Raw genomic sequence first — 16229 nt, 5'->3', positions numbered from 1 at the left:
AAGGTTCTTCAATTAAATTAAAATGTTGACACGTCTGATGATGAAACATTTACAATCTATTAAAAGCCCATGCACACAAATGACCATCACAATTGAAAGAAATAGGTCAATACTATCAGCACCATATGTATGATCTCAGGCCCTGGCCAAAAAAAAAAAAAGGTCTTAACTCAGGGGGGAAAAAATTTCAGACTGCAGACCAAGCACTTTCTGCAATGCTTTCTCTTTTCTAAAAGAGAATTTTTCCCACCTTTTGCAACCAGAATTAGAAAAGAAACCTTCAAACCTGATCATGCTCTCGCACACTATAGAGCATCTTGACAATATGCTCCTGGAGCACCATAGCAGGACAACATTACATTGCCCATAGGCCACATTCTGTCCTTATATGTACACACCTCCTACTGAAATCTCCAAGGGGAGCTGCTTATGCAGAGACTTCTGTGCTTTTAATTAAGCCCTACACATCATTTTGGTATCAGATTCTAGTCCTTACTGTCAGGGCAGGGGTGGCCAGCCTGAGCCTGAGAAGGAGCCATGATTTAACCAATGTACATTGCCAAAGAGCCACAGTAATATGTCAAAAACAATGAGTCGTCCTTGTGGCACCTTAGAGACATAAGCTTTGTGATGAAGTGGGTTTTAGCCCACGAAAGCTTATGCCCAAATAAATTTTTTGGTCTCTAAGGTACCACAAGGACGACTCATTGTTTTTGCTGATACAGACTAACACGGCTACCACTCAAAGTAGTAAGTCAGCAGCCCTCCCATCAGCTTCCCACCCACCTGCTCCCAGCACCTCCCACTGGCAGCGCCCCCGCCCTCCCGATCAGTGCCTCCCCCTCCCTTCCTGCAGCTCCCAAATCAGCTGTTCAGTGGCATGTAGGAGGCTCGGGGGGGTGGGGGGGGAGGAGAAGCGAGGGCATGGCAAGCTCAGGGGATGGGGTGGGAAGGGGTGGAGTGGGGACAGGGCCTGTGGCAGAGCCAGGGGCTGAGCAGTGAGCACCCCCGGCACATTGGAAAGTTGGCACCTGCAGCTCCAGCCCCGGAGTCGGTGCCTATACAAGGAGCCGCATATTAACTTCTGAAGAGCCGTGTGTGGCTCCGGAGCCACAGGTTGGCCACCCCTGTGTTAGGGGATAATTGCTAAGGGCTGGCAATTTAACTTAGCAGTTCAGTTCTGTCAAGGTCATAACTACTTTCAGTTGATGTTAGATAATACAGCATCAAACTAATATCAGAAAGCAGCACTCCTCAATTACTGCAGCAGGACGCAGAACACAGATTCATACTACCCTCCATTGCCAGCAAGGTAAAACTACAACTTCAAAGGTTTCAGAGTAACAGCCGTGTTAGTCTGTATTCGCAAAAAGAACAGGAGTACTTGTGGCACCTTCGAGACTAACCACTTTATTTGAGCATAAGCTTTCGTGAGCTACAGCTCACGTCATCGAATGCATACTGTGGCTTTGTTTTAGCTTTTAGTATAGGCATGCTATCCTGTCTCTCTGCTCTGTTCTTTTGAACGACCAATATGATAACCATCTTACTATTTGCTCAGGTCTGCAAAGCAAGTTTTATTCCAATAAACAAATCAATTTTCTGGGTTTTTATTCAAGCATAAAAAATTGTAATTCTTAAAAATACAACAGATTATTTACACATACACATTTCACCTCACAAATTTCATCTCACCAAGTGTTTTTCCCCACAAAAATCCTGTGGAGGAAACCCACTTTGTTGGGTAACGGCACATTAGGCCAATACTGCAGATTTCATCTACATTTGTGGCAGCACTCTTTGTAAAAAAATCCGAACAACTAGTTCAAGTTTGGTTAAGAGAATATACAAAGAGATCCTTTGCCACCCAAAATGCCCTCAATAAAGAGTTCCGAGAGAGGGATCTAAAAAGGTCTAAAATTAGACCTAGAACCACATGCTCAAACTCTTAAAATCCTTGTAGATCCAGATGTCACCTCAAATATATCAGGGCTAGGGCTTGGCTTCTATTTAGCAGGAAATAAAAGCAGTAGCTCTAAACTTGGATCTTTATCAACACTGCCATAAACCTAAGATTGTAGGCTCAATCGATCTCCTACGGAGAATTTAAGAATGGAGGGATGGAATTTTTGAGTAATTAGAAATATTCCCCATCTCTCCACTCTTATTCTGAATCAAGAGAGATTAAGATAGATACCAGAGAAGTTTTATAAAAATGAGAAAGTTACTTACCTTATAGTAACTACAGGTTCTTCAAGACATGTGGGCCCTATCGGTATTCCACTGTGCATACACATGCTCCATGTACCCAGAGTGGGAGAATTCTAGAAAGCAGTGTCTTGTGGTCTGCGCATGTGCCCTCGCTCTCCTTATGCCTCTGACTGAGGAGATAAAGGACGGAGCAGACTGACCGCTTCTCCAGTTCCTTCTCTACTACAAATCCAAGAATCTTGTGAAGCAAAGGGGAAGGAGGGTGGGTAGTTGACTATAGACAGAGACCACATATCTTGAAGAACCTCGTCACTATTAGGTAAGTAACTTATCTTCTTTGAGTGCTGGTCTTTATGTGGGTTCCACTGTGGGTTATTGACAAGCAGTACTCAAGTAAGAGGAGGGTGTGAGGATGCTATTGCTTGTGCTCTTGTAGTATGCCCTCCCCCTCCCATGAGTGGGAGGAAGATGAGACAACCAATAAGAGTAAGATATTGTCCAAGATCCATTTAGAGATCCTCTGCAAGGATATTGCCTGACATGAGACTTTTTCCGCTATGATGATAAACAGTTGAAGATTTTCTGATTGGCTTTGGCCAGTCTGTGAGCAGGACAAACGTCCACATGGAAGTACATATCCTTGATATTGAGAGCTGTAAACCCCATACCTTTTTCAGGATGGAATTATAGATGCCAATATGACCATGTGAAATTTCAGTTTGCAAATAAACCAGTTGACATGACATAGATTGAGGATGGGTCTCCAGCCACGCTTCTTTTTGGCTACTAGGAAGTATATTGTATAAAAATCCTTTCCTTGGTGTTGAAGAGACACCCGCTCTACCACTCCTCACTGTAGGTGGGACTCTACTTCTTGTTTGACAATCTCTGTGAAAATGACCCCTGAAAAGAGGCAGCAATGGGGTTTTGGAGAGGGCAGGGAGGTAAATTTGATTGCCTAGCCAGAATGGATGATGTTTAATACCCACTTGTCCATTGTTATTGCACTCCACTTTTCAAAAAAGAGTGATAGGTGATCCCCAAAGGATGTGTGGAAATCGGCAGATGGTGGCATCACTCACTGGTCTGCAGTTCTGAAGTCCCATCAAAAATATCATTTAGACAGGACTGGGGTTGGGATGACGTTGCGGCTACAGAAGGTGCAGGAAAATGGGACATCTGAACCTTTTGCCTCTTTCGGGGTGGCTCATAAGACAACCGATAGTAAAATTGTTGAGCCATCATTCTAGGCTTGTATGATTGCATGTGGAATGTTCTCTTCAGGGCAGATGTATATATTCCCTGGGAATGGGAATATATACAGGTTTAGAATGTTTAAGGACTTATTTGTCTTTTGGTTAAAAAGATGAGTTTCATTGAAGAGCAGGTGTTCTGGATTTCCCTGGGAAGCCCTGAAGTGCAACGCCATGATTCACAGAGCATCACAGTGGCACTTGCTATTGAACTTGAAGATGAATCTGCTGCATCTACTGCTGATTGAAGAGCAGTCCTGGCAACCAACTTACCTTCCTAAATGAGAGCCTGGAATAAAGCTCTATCTTGTAAGGGCATATGGTGGACCAACGGACACTGCTTTCCAGAATTCTCTGACTCTGAGTGCCTATAGTGCATGCATACACACAGTGGAACATACATAAGGACCAGCACTCAAAGAAGGAAAACAGGATTTGCCAGACCAGTGGTATGATCAGTGGTAGAAGCAAGTACTAAATTGCTTATAACAGGCTACTACCCACAATGCAATTACTCAGCGCATAGAGGGCTGGAAAAAATTCCTTCTTATCCATGGAAGGAATCACTAGATCCTAAAATATAAAGGAGATCACTAGAATGGGAGTCTTCTAATACTAAGTAAACCATGGTCTCAATTTTTAGTTTATAACACTTCGTCTTTTGTTAATCTCTCTAAGACTCCCTACGTTTGATTAACTACAAGGCTATAGTCAGAGAGCTCATCCTTGGGTGTTGACTGTGCACTCTTATCTTATGTAATAACTCCCATGGAAACCTGCTGTGGGCCACCTTCCAAGTGAGCACAGGGAAAGATGTACTTCCTTATTTCATGCAGACTTACTGGGGGGTAGGAAGGAGAAGAGAGTCTGGGATAGAAAGCTAGAACAGCACAGACGGGAGATCAGTTTGAGCCAAGAAGATTATATCATTGTGTCTCATCAAATCAGGATCTGGTTCCACGCTGAGACACAGTGGTTGAATTCTAGACCGCTGAACAGAGCATATTTATGTAATCATATTTGCTTTAACACGAAAAGGTCACTACCAAAGTTAGCAAAACTCAAAATTACCAGATAGGTCCCTGTAACAGCGTGGCACCAACCTCTCGCGAACGCCCCTTCTGGTTGGCAGTGTCCACAGTCTTTAAATAGTCCCGGCCCTGTTATCGGGCTGTACCCCCAGGGCTTCCTCCCTGAAGGCAATGGTTTCGCCCTCTTGGCCTACTCTGGCCCCAGCTCTCCAGCCAGGCCACTAAGCAGTTCATTTTTTCTGGGGTTTATCATTGTCCGATTGTAGGTCTGTTCCCCAGTGACCTATGGGGGAGTGGGGGGAAGAGACCCAGGCCCGCCCACTACTCTGGGTCCCAGCCCAGGGACCCTAAAAATAACAGTCACATGCCACTGTTTCCCTTTAATTACACTGCTTTCAGTTCCTTGGGCCACTTCCCCTCAGCCCCAGCCTTCACCAAAGCATCACCCTTACTTCAGGGCTCATCTAAGTTCAGGCCCAGCAGCCAGCCAGGAGCTCTTCCTCGCTGCCATGGTCCCTGCCAGAACTGAGCTGTCCCTGGTGCTGCAGTTCCCTTTGGCCAGCTAGGACGACCAGCTGTACTCCTCTGGCTCCAGCAAGGAACTGACTGTATTTGGCTCTGCAGTGCCTTTCTTTATGGCCTGATTGGCTGCTTCTGCTGCAACCACTCTAGGCTGCTTGGAGGACTTCTCTACTGCTCTTTTTCTGGGATGGGTGTGGTAGGACCCTGAGACCTCCATCAGGGGATCTCTGGGCCTAGTCCACCCTGTCATAAACCCATCTACCCCAACAAAACAAAGCCCAGCTGTCCCCCAATTGGGGCTTTTTGTGTTTTCTAACTCAAAACTGGTAATATTATTGAAAATCCCAGCTTCTGTTAGGCAAACTAGTTTACAGTCAATGCAAGGTATCAAGTTAGTTTAGTATTGCGGGAATGCATGTGTATACTCTGCTCCATGCATCATTCTTAGGAGTAAGGTAGAGTATTGATATCAAAAGCACTGTTTGTTAAGAGAAGGATTCTTGTAACTTTCTTTCAATTTCTGAGAGGATGAGCAGAAAGATGGCAGAATGTACATGCCTACTCCTGTGACATGGGATGGGGAGGGCTCTGAGTTATTACAGAGAACTCTTTCTCAGGTGTCTGGCTGGTGAGTCTCCCCCCCCGCAAGCTCAGGGTGCAACTGCTCACCAAATTTGGGATCAGGAAGGAATTGTCCCCAGGTCAGGTTGGCAGAGACCTTGGAGGTTTTTCGCCTTCCTTGGCAGTGTGAGGTAAGATTCACTTGGTGGTTTGAACTAGAGTAAATGATGGATTCTCTGCAACTTGAGGACTTCTGTAATTCAGCCAGAGGTTATGACCTATTACAGGAGGGAGGTTCTGCAGCCTGTGATATGCAGGAGGTCAGACTAGGTGATCATGATGGTCTCTTCTGGACTTAAAGTCTACAAATCAACATGGGTCTCTTATTTTAAAGTCTATTAGCCTTGCTAATGCCTGTTTAAATTGTATCTGATATCTCCTTACATATATTTATATCCTTGTAAGAAAAAAAAAAATCACTTAATAGGTGTCATTCAACAGATCACAGTCTAACCATCTAAACATTCAGTAATACGCTAGGTGAAAGTACCTCTCTAGCAGGATATAATCACATAAATATTGATAGGAAAATGTTTATTGAACTGAGCTTTGTCTCCCAAGAGAACAGCCAACACTAGAAAGATGATTGTTCAAATCATGCTTATAACAGTGGTTTATATAAAATTGTGTTAAATATGAAAAGCAAAAAATATTTACTATTTGCATTCAGATGTCCAAAATATAAATTGCCTACTATCATTAAGTGCTATATGTTTGCAATTAGGACAAGATACACCAAATTTTGCGAGGCGACTATTTGAAGATTTATGTGGTAGAGTTCCCAACTACAGTTAACTCTTGCACCAGCAACATTTTCTGTCTTAGAAAGTCAAATATTCTCCTAGATAATCTGATGAAACCTCTATGGTTAAAAAACAAAACAAAAGATTGATACCTAGAGTAAATTTAGATTACAAAACAAGAAAAGGATACATCCATGCATCACTGGAAGAGCAAACCTATGGATCTGAAAATACAAAAGAAACTGTATAACACATTTTAAAAATATATTTTATATAAAGTTGTCTAACAAAAAAGGTATCGCCAAGTACTAACCCAAGAAATAGATAGATGACAAGTGTATGAAACTCTAGTAAAAGGCAAACATTGTAAAGGCAATTCAGTTTGGGAAGAGGGACATTTATTGCAAGTGAATAAGAAAAAGTTTCATGTTTTCTAGACTAGTGATTTATTTGCACAACCACAAAGATTTTTTGTTCACTAATAAAGCAACAAAGTGTGATATTTCTTACAGTCATCACTCTGTTAAGCAGAAGATATTCTGTAACCATGCTTATCTCACAGAGAGTCAGTGAATGACCTTGGTAACAGCAAGCTGCCTTGGAATATAAATGGGCATTTGTACTCCTGTTCTAAACAGAGATCTGCTTAATATTTTTGCCACAAACAAGCTCAATGTAAATTAATACCTAAATGTATTTTCTAAAACCTACTTGAATATTGTCAATGTATGACATGAACAAATGTGTTTGCTGAGTTCAGAGCTACCAATACAAGTCTTAGCTAAGAAACACTATCTACCCCATGTGAATAATTTAAGACTAGACTTAAGAAATCCAAGGGTGTAATGTTGTCTGGATAGAATTTGCTCAACACAAGAGTAAATATGGCAATATACTGCCCTTTACACTAATTAGCATTTAATTAAAACAAGTTAAAGGTGGTTTGCAAATATAACGCTATATTTCTCTACATGGTGTAAAGACGAGAAAAAGGATGGCAGATCAGGCATTAAGTCACCAGGAAGGAAGGTATTGAACGCTGCATTCTCTCAGTCCCAGACCACCATGGAAGCCCTTCTCCCCAAATCATGATCCCCGTCTAAAAATTTCAGTATCTCCTGAAGTTTTCTGCTACCACATTCTCTCTGCTAGCTGCTACAATACCGTCTTCCCTTTCCTTTTCATTATGAGGTTACATCAGTGGAGGAGGTTACAGCTGGTATTGAAAGGGGGTGGGTGCAGCAGCCAGCACAGAGAATACAGCAGTAAAACACCCTTATATGTAATGGAGCGTAGATGCCCTGGTTCTTTATGAAAATGTTCCTGCCTTCTGTGGATGTACAGGCTGCCATGTAACTGTTGGGGACGTCTGTGGGTTTTGGAAGCAGAGTCTCTGTGCCGGTATTATGGAGGAGGTGGGGTGGAGGAAGAGTAAGGAAATCATAGGAACACACATGTGACTGGACAATTCTGAGGAATTTCCTACTGCGTGTGGACTTTCCCTATGCAGTTCACATAGTATAGTCCAATCTGGGGGAGAGGGACATCAGAAACTCAAGTGACATCTTTCTTGACTAGTTTACGTTTCTAGCTCGACACTTCATGTGACAATAAATTTCCAATATAAACACACAGTTGTGTACGACCCTTCATTGTGCACTTGTACAGCTTAGTTTATATTAGGATTTACCTGGCATGTCTCTAAGCTTATGATCTCTTGAAGAATTTGTTTGAAAAGTAATGCTGATTTAGCCTCAAAACCTTGAAAGTGTCCTTTCGATCATGTGTGGAAATTTTGAGGAAAGACAATCCAGACTCAAACTCATAGCTGTGCCAAGGGAAAAAGAGGCAGTATCCTTGGGGAACAATATCTGCCTTACATAAGACAGCAGAGCTCAATATTTTGCAGAATTTGACCTACTTAGGAACATACTGCGCACCTCTTCTTGATGTTATTTTTCTTAGCACACGGCTGAGGCCATATTATCAAAGTCTATTTTTTTTTCCCTAACAGACATTTTCAAGAAGTTATTATTTCACCAGATAGTATCAGAGGACTTTGGGGTGAAACTGAAATGAAGTGATTAGTTTAAGACAGATAAATGTAATGTCAATAACTTACACACAGGTAATTTTGCTACAACTAGAATACAAGTAACCAATATTTTATCTACGAGAGTTCTGGGTATCTGAAATAAAGACATATGCAAGACTAAAACACTTTCTTCATAATATTATATGTGTGCAACATTTCATATAGATTATTAAAGGAAACTTCCAACATTACCTCTGGCTGAGCAGCAAATTCTCTAAGAAGATGCCCATTCCATACAAACCGTGGATCTGCCTGTAGTGAGAAAAAATAAGCAAATATACAAATAGGGTTGTTGGGGTTTTTTGTTTGGGGGGGAAAGGGGAGAGAACAGTTTTCTGAAGCTCAGCTTATTCTATGGTAGGGCAGAAGCTCAGCACTATCCTGCAGTAGCATAAGTTTGGGTGACTAGATATATGGTAAGGGTGGTTTCAGAGTAGCAGCCGTGTTAGTCTGTATTCGCAAAAAGAAAAGGAGTACTAGTGGTACCTTAGAGACTAACCAATTTATTTGAGCATGAGCTTTCGTGAGCTACAGCTCACTTCATCGGATGCATTCGATGAAGTGAGCTGTAGCTCACGAAAGCTTATGCTCAAATAAATTGGTTAGTCTCTAAGGTGCCACTAGTACTCCTTTTCTTTATGTAAGGGTGGTGCACCTGGCCTTCACAAAATGCTGTTTGCACTCTTTTGGCTGGACAGGCTGCTGCACAGAAGCATAGCTGGAGGCCCTACCGGAAACGAACAAGATGTTCCTGATGTAAGTGTAGACAAGCCCTTAGTTACTATCCTTTTATTCTGCAGAACAAAGTCAGTACATTGCAACAAAAATCAACCCAAAGTGCTTTTGAGAATTTTAAACTGCAAGACATCTTTAAACAGCAGTACCCAATGAATTTTGGAACAAATGGAAACTCTCAGAGAGGAAAGTGAGAACATGCAGAGAGAATTTCATCCCAAAGGAGATCACAGTACTTTACTGGCTTCTATTTCAAGATGAAATATTTCTTCATTGAAATACTGTAGCCTTTTAATAGCAAGCAAAAGCTGCATTCAGCAATTTAGGACAGAAGAAATACAGGGGGAGTTCTAATGAAGCATGTTTTTAGCTAAATTAGCATTTGACCAGGATTATCAGGACAACACCTGCGCTTGTTAAAAATGTTATGAAATACTGAAGGTCAGATTTTAAAAGATAGGTACCACAATTACATGGGCAAATTTGGGTGTCTGAGCAGCTGTCTGGCGAGTTAAATGGGTAACTGGCAACAAGCATGCAGCTACCTGATTTTGCACGCATATTTATATTTTATCTCAGTTATGCATGGATAATTGCATGTGTCCATCTTTGAGCAATTTAATCCTTGACCATAAAGGACAAGAACATTGGTTTTAAACCTCATTTGAATGCCTGCGTCTCCAGAAACATAATGCTCCTGCACACCATACTAGGATATTATTTCAGAACAAGTGAATGAAAGACTGCTGCTGGTTATAGTGCCACGCACTGAGTCACCAACCCGACTTCCTGTAGTACCCTAGGTTTGGCTGCATTCAAGTGCTGACCAGGCTTGAGCCTACTTGGACTGTGAACCCATCAGATCTCCCAAGATGGCATGGATACAAGTAGATCATAACTATTTCAACAGCTGCAACACAACTGGCATCTTACATACCTTTTAAAAATGGTTATATTTATTAATATAAATCTAGAGGGCTTACTGACTCAAAAGGGATACTGCAGTATGTTAGATCATTTTAAACTGGAACGGACGATTTTTTAAATAACTAATGTGCTGACATGTCCCTTCCTATGGTTGAAAGGATAAATACATGACACTTTTCCGAAACTTGGTAGATTGATTTTAAGGCTAAACAATCATTACAGCTAGACCATTTGTGGGGGAGAATGAGAAAGTACCATATAAAAATTAACACAGAACAGTACCTAAACACAGAATTCTAGGGTTCATTAACAAGCAATATGGTCTGCTGAAGTTTTTTTTAATAAGAAAATGAAATGGACATGAAGGTTTAAAAAGGGTGTGAGAATCGCTTCTTGTTCCCAGTTCTGAAAATATTCTGACAGTTAGGAGGCAACACCTTGTAAAGGTGGCTTTATAGCCTCTTTTTCCAGCTGAAAATGAGCTGTCTCAATGCATTTTAGAAAGCACTTGTTGAATCAAAACCATGTTTAGCAGATTATGGATTCTAAATCTTCATGGAAGCTGAGAAAGTTTACATTCGTAAAGATATCCCCTGGGGCCTTAGTGTGGCTGCGTGGTTTTGTTTTCTTTAAGATTGAAATTAAACATACTAAATACTGTTTCTAGCAACATATTAAGATAGTCAGGTTTAGAATGCAAAATCCCAGGGCAAGAGGCCACAAATCCACCACTCTGTTCTGTATCCTTCCCAGTCTCTGTCCTAAATGCAAGCTCAAGTGACATCTCTTTCACTTTTTGATGAAGCAACCCCCACTTTCTCTGATCCTAACCTTAGAAACCCATATTTTTTATGTAACTTCTTCCCACAGTGTCAAAAAAAGTTACTATGCAAGTTGCCACAGACAAACTCCAAATACATCAAGTATCCTAGGGGTTAAGAAATGTGTAAGAAATCACGTAAGAGTTACTCATCTCAGAAGTAACATTTTCTGATGTCACACACAAAATTAACTCTCGTTATGTGAGTCAGCAGTACAACTAAGTTTTAGGTTTGTGGAGTTTTGTTCTGTTCAAAACTGCCACAATAACTGGCATTTTGGAGTTCGCTTTTTAACTACACTGCTTATTCTCCACAGGCTGGAGAACTACAAACAACTATTTTTTTCAATTATTACTTTTTGAAGAGGAATGAAGACAATGTTAAAACACTTAAAGTGTAACTTCTATAATTGATTCTCTCATGGCACACATTTTCAGTTGCTTCCCTTTCCTCTTGTGGTCAACTACTCATTCCAAAAAACAGCCCTACCATAGCCAATACTATCAGGCTGAAGATTTTACAGAGCAAGTGTGACAATGGACTAGTTGCATGCTGATAGTGGAAAATATAGAAGGCACACAAGCGATATTCGCAAAACCATTTCACTAGTTTAGTTTGAAGGTGGAGAGGTAAAACCATTTTTACTATAATTTTCAGAATCAAGGGACCACTAATGGCTTTGTGAAAAGCTATTACACTATGAACATACATATTCAACATACATACCTACCCTTTTTACAGTTTATGCATTAAAACTCTGGCCAGGTAAGTGCACAAGGAGCTCTAATTTCACTGACAGTACCATAAACTCTTAATTTAAGAACATAAATGAGGATGTACGTAAGATTAAAAACAGCTGGAAGTGCCAAGATGTTTGTGCAAAGAAGAGATAAGATACACACAAAACCAGGAGTATTGAACTGCTCAGATGTGTAGTTCTCAGAATTCTAGTGTTGAGAAGTTGTATTTTAAGGACCTGATCCAAAGCCCAGTGAAGTCTCTGGAAAGACTTCCACTGATTTCAATGGGCTTTGGAGGAGGCGCTATAAACAGTACTATTCCACAATGATGCGTCTTAAGAGGATTAAAATGTATATTTAAAACATTTGAAAGTTTAAAATCCAAGCTGGGGAGAGACCTGTAGCTATATTTAAACTTTATTATGAAGTTACTTGGGAACTGCATTATGGTAGCTATGTATTTTAAATCAAAATGAAACACAAAAAAGAGATAACCAGCAGTGGCAGGCAGAAAAGAAAAAGGAGTTGTAGTCACTGTATATTTGTGGCATTTAAGGCCAGCATTTTTCCTCACTTTTGGTAAGCACACATCCACTAGCTTGCAACTCCCACACCACTGCTGCCCGACAGATTTAAATTTTCCTTTATAAAATAATCAGGAACATTGAACAGCCCCTAACAGAAGTTTGTAATATAAGATGACCTGAGCATGGAACATTAAGGGTTGTGGCAAGGAGGTCAGAAGCAGCAAGACACAAAGACCTACGTAGGATGGCACAAGGAAACAAAAGATAGGATAGTATACAAGTCAGCTCCAAAAGTATTGATTGTTTTAAAGCAGTCTTGCAACAGGTTTACCCACAGGCTGTTGAGAAGTGTAATATACACAAATTTAATGCTACAGAGCCAGAAATGCTAGAGCTCTATTTTAGGAATGCAAAAGTTCAACATTAATTTTAAGGGGATATCTAGTTTACAAAAACAAAATGGCAAGTTTGAAAGCTAATCTATGTCACAGAAACATTAAAAAGGGATGAAACTGACTCTTGTCCCCTCAGAGTTCAGTCCAGCCAGAAATTAGAATCTAAACAGACTAGTGAAATAATCCCATTAGCTACCTGATCTATAAAATAAACCCATTACCACACACCAAACTAGTTGACAAGGAGCTGGATACAAGACAGAAATCAGTGGAATCCTTACCCTCTCTAGTAGGCTCATTTCCTGGAATTCTGGACTGGTGTTGGCTAACCTTTGCAAAGTGTGGGTTAGGTCATATGTTGTAGAGAAGTAAAATCCATCCACATTCAAGATGTGACTAAGCATTGCTAAAAAGGCTTTATTGTCCTGCAACTGTTGGCAGAAAAAAAAAAAAAAAAAGAACAAGCAGCTTTCTTATTTACTAACACCACATTGTTGGGTTTTTTACATTCCCCTTTTTTAAAAAGACACTGATTTTTTGCTTACCACCATGTTTTGCAGGAGTACATAAAAAAACGTAAAACCCCAGTACAAAAGGATACCTTGAGATTACAATTTTGAGACAATAAAAGTAGACTGACAGTTTACAACATTAAACTGCTCCAGTACACCCTGATTCAATATGTACAGTACATGAGAGAAAGCTGAAATTTAGGGGATTTGACCAATAATTGCTCCTGGGGGAATTCTGTGCCACTGCATACGGGCAGAATTCATGTCCCCCACAGTTTTTTTTTCTTCTCCGGAGAATAGAGATTCTGCTGTAGAGGCATTGCAGTTATACCTTTTGCCCATCAGCGGCACCAGAAGAGAGGGCAGCCAGTGTGCAGAGAGGGACGGGGAGAGACTGTGTTCCTCACAGCAGTGCCAGGTGAGGAGGCATGGGACGGACAGAGAGGGGCACATAGGGCTGCTGGGGGATGGGGCGGGGTCACAGGCTAAAGTTCAGAAGGGCTAGTGGGAAGACAGATTGGGGCATGGATTTAGAAGTTTGTGGGGTGAGAGCATTGAGCCAGGGGCTGAATGGGAGGGGGGCTGCAGGGCCACCTGGGTTGGGGAGGTAGATGTGCCTCATTGAATGGGAGAGGCTAGGGGTCAGCCAGGGTCTGCATGGGGGAGACTCCCCAACTCCCTAACATACCTCCCCAAAAAAACCTCCCCCTACCTACCCCCCCAAAAAAACCTGTTCCAGACTTCTCCGGCCCACACCCAACAACCCCCCAGGTTCACTCCCAGGCTCCTTCCCTCTCCTTCAGCTCCCCATTAGCCCTGAGCCCCCCAAGCCTTTGCACTGCTTCTGAGGGGTGCAGGAAATACGTTACTGTATTGTAGTTTAAATGAATTACTCAAAGTTCTGTACTCATATGCCTAGAAAGGAATCAGTCAAAAAATTTTTCCCTGAATCTAGAGAGAGAGAGTTACAGACATACTTGCTGACAGGTATTTTTAAATAAATTACCAGAATAATTGCAACTGGCGTCACTGTGTTATTTTGACAAATATACAATGTGTAGAATTTTAAAACACTGTGTGAATAATTTTTAGGCACAGAATTCCCCCAGGAGTAAATAATGGAGAGTAGACTGATACCAAGTTCTTCCCAACCACAGAGGAAAAAACTGTTGTGCCCCAAAGAGTGTACAGTCAAAAAAAATAAGACAAGTGAGACGTGGGGGGAAAGGATACAACATTCTGGCAAGGTGATCCCAGTGACAGGCACATGTCTTGGTTGCAAGTTTGCCTTATTTTATTTTTAAATAGATACTAAATTCACCTCCCATCCCACCATTCAACCCCCGTGTCTTTGTTCCAAAGCAATCCCCAGTTTCAGTTCCAATGAACTTACACCCTTTCATTCCTCCCAATATTCAACCCCTTCCCTCCATGTAAACAGAAATGATCAGTTCAGTGATAAGTTAAGTGAGATAAACAGTTGGATGACTTAGTCAACTAGTTTCTTGTAGGTTTCATGGAAGTAGTAAAGGATTTGACATGGAGAAGGTAGTGGTTTTGTGGACCAGCTCAGGGAGGACATGCCATACCTAGGAGACAGTGTGGAAGAAAACACAGTTGGCTGTGAAATAACTGGACAAAGAGGGTCTTAATGAGCACTGTGGGAAGAAAGAAGGGGTGCAGTTTTGGGAGACATAAGAGACATGGGTTTGAAATTGATGCAGTGAGAGATGGGACCTAATGAAGGATGATTTGGTCAGAACAATAAGAAAGGCCATCTTAGAAACTGGAGGGAGGGGACTGTGAAATTGGTGTCAGGAAGGCCAGTGACACAGTGGTTGCACAATGGAGTTCGTTTGGGAATTTGGAATCCATAGATTTTTTCTAATTTACACTGACATAAGCAAGAACATGCACATGCTTATAACATTATAAATAAATCAAAGCAGATGGACTACAATGCCATCAATATTTTAAAAGAAATTGCACAACTGCTGTAACAGTCTACAAACTATGCTTTGATCACAGGAGACCTACATTTGAAGAGTTTTTTTTTAATTTCGCTAAAGATGATAAGCCATCAGAAAACTGCTAATCAGTTGTGGCTTATTTATTTTTCTTCTACCAGTCTACTCCTACCTGAATATCAGTTAAGTGCAGCATGGTCTTTTTGTAGGAGAGGATGTCAAAATCAGTTGCTTTCCAGACTGCATGATTGAAACATTCACCTACTTTTTTCTTTTTTGTTATTACAATGAGATAGTTCCCTGCAAAATAAAAAATGTAGAAGTCAAGGGTAGTTAGCTATAACGTGGTTCAAGAAAACAAGGATAGCAAGCACAAGGCTATATATGAAAAAAATGGATGAAGGGGAAAGAGGGAGACAAATTCCTGGAGGTTCCCCTCCTCAAGAGTTTCCTCTATATCCCTCCATTGGAAGGAGGTTGCTCCACTCCACAGTCTAAAACCCACAAATGAATTAACTTTCCTGCAGATTCCCCATGGAGTTGGGTAGGAATAGAGCACACCTTTCCAAGCACCCACCACTCCATCCGCACATGCGGATCTGAAGCACGCTTCAGGGTCTTGAGGAATGGGGAGAGAGTGTAGTGGGGCGGCCGACCCCAGCTGCAGATCCAAGTACAGACAGTCCTCTCCACACTCAGATCTTTTAGGGTGGGGATGCAGATAACTGACTGAGCCCATAGTTTGGAGAATGCAGAATCCATCAGCAATACGTACAATGACAGCGTGCGGTAGTATTCAACAACTGAGATCCATCTTAGAAGTCTTACAGAAGGTCACAGATATGCTATTTTATCCTAAAACATAGTTGACCTAAAGCCTCCAATATCTATTAAATGGGGTGTCGGGGGGCAATTTGCATTAATATAGAAAAATCAATCAATCAGAAGAACTGCACATATAACAGTGCAGCCCCTCATTATAGCAATTTGTTAGCTTGCCTCCACCTTGGAAAATACAATGTAGTCTTACCTTCCATTGAACAAAATTACTCCTATGGAACTTATTTACTGCTGGAAAATTGTGCATTTCAATGTACAACTGACTGTGGTTTTCAGATGCAAATATAAC

General features: G+C 41.3%; 1 protein-coding gene across 1 annotated transcript in view; it reads right to left on the bottom strand.

Moving 5' to 3' along the window:
• SACM1L (SAC1 like phosphatidylinositide phosphatase) overlaps positions 1 to 16229 on the bottom strand; it is a 62482-nt gene that overhangs the window by 13618 nt on the left and 32635 nt on the right. Inside the window, exons 4-7 of the mRNA XM_073333154.1 lie at positions 15273 to 15400; positions 12903 to 13052; positions 8669 to 8728; positions 6572 to 6605 (exon numbers count right to left, since the gene is read on the bottom strand). Coding sequence (XP_073189255.1) covers positions 6572 to 6605; positions 8669 to 8728; positions 12903 to 13052; positions 15273 to 15400 — 372 coding nt within the window. The remainder of the gene's footprint in view (positions 1 to 6571; positions 6606 to 8668; positions 8729 to 12902; positions 13053 to 15272; positions 15401 to 16229) is intronic.

Source organism: Lepidochelys kempii, chromosome 2 (assembly GCF_965140265.1).
Source record: "Lepidochelys kempii isolate rLepKem1 chromosome 2, rLepKem1.hap2, whole genome shotgun sequence".
Classification (NCBI taxonomy): Eukaryota; Metazoa; Chordata; order Testudines; family Cheloniidae; genus Lepidochelys; species Lepidochelys kempii.
Note: the sequence above shows the minus strand (reverse complement) of the source record. Positions and strands in the feature narration are given on the sequence as shown.